General features: G+C 47.0%; 1 protein-coding gene across 1 annotated transcript in view; it reads left to right on the top strand.

Moving 5' to 3' along the window:
* The window catches only part of T265_02057 (hypothetical protein), a gene marked incomplete at both ends in the record, with an annotated part of 96,853 nt that extends 93,408 nt beyond the window's left edge, over positions 1-3,445 (top strand). Inside the window, 2 exons of the mRNA XM_009166205.1 lie at positions 2,387-2,618; positions 3,381-3,445. Coding sequence (XP_009164469.1) covers positions 2,387-2,618; positions 3,381-3,445 — 297 coding nt within the window. The remainder of the gene's footprint in view (positions 1-2,386; positions 2,619-3,380) is intronic.
* Positions 3,446-4,788: the final 1,343 nt, after the last annotated feature.

Genomic DNA, 4,788 nt, shown 5'->3' with positions numbered 1-4,788 from the left:
CATGCGTGTAATACTGGAGAAGGTGCGTCGGATCATCCGTAAAACGGCGAATGCCTTTTGGGCCGATTTCTCATGGTGTAGTGCGAAGGACAAGTTTGAGGAGACCCAGATGCCTAAATCTTTTTTGGCATCTATCCTCATGATGTTTTCTGGTCCCTTTTCACCATGCATAACAAAGGCATTCGCTGAATCCCCTCCAAACGACACATGGACGCACTTTTCAGCATTCAGAGGAAGGTGCCAGTCCAACGACCACTGCTTGGCAGCGTCTACATCCATTTGGAGGGTACTGGCATTGGAACTCCAGGATTTCAAGGCGTCCGCAAAAAGTAGACATGGACTCGCAAGAACGTCTGGGAGGTCGTTGTCGACATCGGAAGATTCTGAATGGGTGTGTCAGAAGACGGGTCTGCTAGGTCGAGAACCCGAGTATCGTTAAAATTTTGGAAACGATAGTGTCTTTCAAAATGAATGTTAGCCAAGATAAGTACAGTAATGGTTTCTTCTGATGCAGGGGATTAAGTGGTTTGTGGGGACTAGAGGGCGCTGGAGGAGTTTATGTTTGTTTTAACACTTAAAATATAGAGAAAATGAATTGTTAAAGATAGGGGTTACAAATTCAAGAGGACTGCACGCGGTCCGGCAAAGTTCATAGAATTCATGCCTTCGTTGTGGATTCCGGTATGCTGGCACCAAGTGTTCATCAGGCATAATGGCCCGTGGAGTTTCGGCAGAAAAAAGTTACCATGGCGACTGACAATGCTTTTGTGATACGGCCTGAGCATCCTGCATCCATATCACACCTCTGACGCTCAGCCGTATGACAGAGAGATGGTGGGTCTAATTTACTACAGTCGATCTTTTTGACAGGCAATGAGTGGGCCACAAAACTAGCGCGGCCCAGTAGACCTGACACTCGCTTTTTGTCTACTTCAAACGCAGTTATCAAGTCCACAGCGCAGAAAAGTTTGCCGCTCTCCTTTATGTGATGCGGCTACCCTTGACTTGATGGCCCAAAGAGTGGCTTTTACTTGAATCACATATCTCACGCGAACCGTACTCATTTGCTAGTGCAGGGATTTTGTGGCAGCCGTGAATACAAAAAGCCGTTCCCGTAGCCGCCTGTTGGCTGGGTCGCAGAATCAAACCTATCCAGTGACCCTAGGAATGAATTTGGTGATGCAATAGATGAGGCTAGACTACTTGAGTGTGCCTTTTCGCCAATGATGGACTCTTGACCGGAGGCACTCATCGACACCAACTGAGAGGCTGGTGTCTCGCTATTTTTAAGCCGCGCGTAAGGGTCAGAGTCGCTGCGACGACTTACAGTTGGCCGACATGTCACCACCGCCAACACTACTATTCTCTGTGGTATCTGTGACCAAGCCAGCACCTTCTGTGTTACTACCAGACCCCAAAGTGTGCACCGATGTCACCTAAGTAAGAGGGTTGGACAGGAAATGTCAAGAGCAGACAGCTAACATAAGAAGTGAACTGTGAGGGGTCGTTTTATTTGAATCCTTCTTCGTTCCAGAGCCTGGAACCTTAATGAGTGTTTCGGGCAAAAATTCATTAACCTGTACTGATGTCTACAGAATTCTTTCCCACATGCCTTTCACCATTGCAGACCCATCAACTTTTTCCATCTGGGTGGCACACATTTGACTGTTTCAGTTTGCTCCTCAAGAAAAAACTGCCTGAAAAGTCAGTCCAAATATTAGCGCTTTCCCATCGTTTCTCGGGTTCAAGTTCTTCATTTATATCTAAAACCCCACTGTTTTTTAACTGATTTACTGTCGCAGCGCTTCCTTTACTTCGTCCACCGCCTGAGTTCTCTTCCTTATCCGCCCATAAATCAATTCCTATTTCTGGTCATATCTTTCTCATCTACTGGCATTCGCGTAGGGACCTCTTCATCCTGACCTTATCTGAGCTGAGTCCAACAGCATTTTTCACACCTGAAACTCCAATGCGTCTATCTACAGAAGTCGTACCAACAATTCTAACCAAATTATCCAGTTAACCGAAGCGACTTTCATCGAGTCACCTTGTATGTTCACCGAACCTCAAAAGTATACAAAAGTCGGGCGCTCTATGAACGCGGCTCCAGGTTACAGGGTATTCCAGATTAATTCACTCCTTCTAAGCTCATAGGGTAGTTTTCGGCTCCCAACTGGCGTTATTTACATCCCCCCACCGTCCTACCAGACCATTTTGTCCACCTTCCCGCGTTTAACCGCCACATCTTGGTGAGCCTTTTTGACCGTGACTTCCAAGTTGCCAAGTGGCAGCTACCCGTTTCTGATCTCGATTCCTCCCTTCCTAGGGACATAACCCACGTTGGATAACATCGGTGCCACCACAGCCCATTGACGTTCCACTGTAGCTATCAGATTTCAACTCGGTATCCAGTCTTCGTAAATTACCGCACCATGTTCACGATCCGCCCATCGCCAGGCTAAACCTAACCATTGTTTTGGGCGGGATTTTGAGGACGTATCGGCGAACCCGAATTACTCCGGCTTTTAATCGTCGCGGCCGTATTTTCTGCCTTGGTACTCCTGGCCTGTCGAAGCCTTTGGATTTCTGCCCGGGGAATCGCTACTACGATCCTGGAAGTATGTCCACCATAAATAGACTGCTCCATTCTATAAGCTCCTTGATGTAAAATGAACCTAATTTGTGGGTTATGCCTGAGCACATTGTAGCATAAGCCAAATAGACGAACCAAAAATTCATTCAAAGAACCGACCATGCTTTTCAAACCTTCGGAATAATCTGGGTTATCTAAATCACAACGTGGTCCGGAAATCCTCAAAGTTGCTCTTCCTACGTCTATATTTGCACCGCACGAAAGGGATTAATGTTTTTGTTTGAATATCGTAATGCTTATTTGCCTCAAAAATACAGATGCGTGACTAAAATATCGTCAACACTTGCCAGGTGCATTCAAGCTAAAGGCCCGGGGTGGGTGATTTAGACGCGTTAAAGTAGGCTTTCAAGACGCGGAATATCTTGAAAAATTAGTCAGCCTATTTGCTCTGTTGGTTTCTTTGTCAAAGCGGCTATTACTTATTTCAAAATAACCGCTAATGCCCAGCCGCTTAGTATTCGCACAATGGAGTTGATTGCTCGGTGTACGGCATTTTCAGGCTTACCAGTTTGTGGTGTAGAATATCTATGTATAATGTATATCTTCATGTAGTATTCCAACTTATCTACATTAGTGACTGGTTTGAGTGAGCGAATATCCAAGGTCCGTAAACATCGCCGATTGTGAATACATTGCCTGTGACGCATTTGAAACCCGACTGTGCCTGATTTTTGCCTATCATATGACATTATGTGTGCCCCTCCCTCCCTCTCTTCCCCTATTGCAGGTACCACGGACGAGGCACCACGGGCCCTTGACAGGGGAGAGTATCCCGCTTGTACACCTCCCTAACCGACCTTGACCCAACCTTGTACAGCCCGGACTTCCGGTTTCGGTTCGGGTTAATACACGTGCGTTGTTGCTACACTCCGGTCTTCTACCCTGTACCACCCGACCTGTGCGCATGTGTGCTGTGTATACTGTGTGGATTCATTAATACCAGTCCGTATATCTGCACATTTCAGAACTGACGTGTGCCGTCGCTACATCCCGTCGAGCGTCGAATACCGGTGACTTCCTGACGTCCCACGCTACATGCCTAATGAAATAATAAATCGCCTTGTGCTAGACGCACACCCAAATTTCTCTGAAATCGTGGTTCGTAGGAGGAAAACTTTAACATAAATTTTCAAAATCTGATGGTAATATTTCGGGCGAATGAGATCCTCCCAAACAGCCTGTTTTGTTGAAAGTTGTTTAAATCTACTCAACCCCCACGATATTCAGGGCCGGCGATATTCATATTCTCAATGGGTGCTATCGCTGAGCAAGTGAATGCGGGGTATGATTTTGTGGAGAATTTAGCTCGTCAAAAAAAGGCCTTGTTGCAGCAGACATCCCTGCAGACGAAGCAGAGGCCGTGGAATACGTCGCACCTAGTAAGTTATGTTTACGTTGTAGCCCAGCCCATACTGATTGTCCGGCATGGTTCCACATTCGCCGGTACCATGACTGCCTGAGGGTTACTTCCTACTACCTGGGGCACAACCATCCACGCAGCAAGTTTATTTTTGACAGGCGCCCCATCAACCGGCGACTGACAAATGATGAATTAAGGGGGGGTTCGACCCTTTTGAAATACGGTGCTCAGTCATCAGAGATTCGGCAGTACGTCGCTGACCACTTTGGACAGGTACTCGCCATCAAGGATGTGCGTATCTATCGCGTCAAATGTCGACCCCCATTGTTAAGTAGGTCGTTGGTTAACTTTGAGTGGGTATTTTAGATGACATGTGGTCCATTCTAGCCAAGTTTCGAGAGTGCGGTGTCGTGCTGCTGGTGGAGTCGGAGGGTGGCAGATATGGTCAGTTGTGCTTTTCTCGAACGCAGCAGATAGCACTCTCTAGACTTTTCCCGGACGTTGTAAACGTTGATGCTACACACGGTACTAACCGTCCTGGGTAAATAAATTTCGAGCGCCTGACGTTCGCTTGACGTTCAACCACGGGGAACAGGGGGTACAAGCATATATAAACATCACATGGTGGTAGTCACTGGGGAGGGCGATCAATCTCATCTGTCCGGTATTCAGGGATGTCTTCATTTTCTACCATCGTTACCGCCGCCGCTTCTGAAAGTAGACAAAAGAGATTGTGATTAACGATGGCGCGCAGTTTGACATCCGTCGGCACATT

The sequence above is a fragment of the Opisthorchis viverrini genome, assembly GCF_000715545.1.
Source record: "Opisthorchis viverrini unplaced genomic scaffold opera_v5_23, whole genome shotgun sequence".
Lineage (NCBI taxonomy): Eukaryota > Metazoa > Platyhelminthes > Trematoda > Opisthorchiida > Opisthorchiidae > Opisthorchis > Opisthorchis viverrini.
Note: the sequence above shows the minus strand (reverse complement) of the source record. Positions and strands in the feature narration are given on the sequence as shown.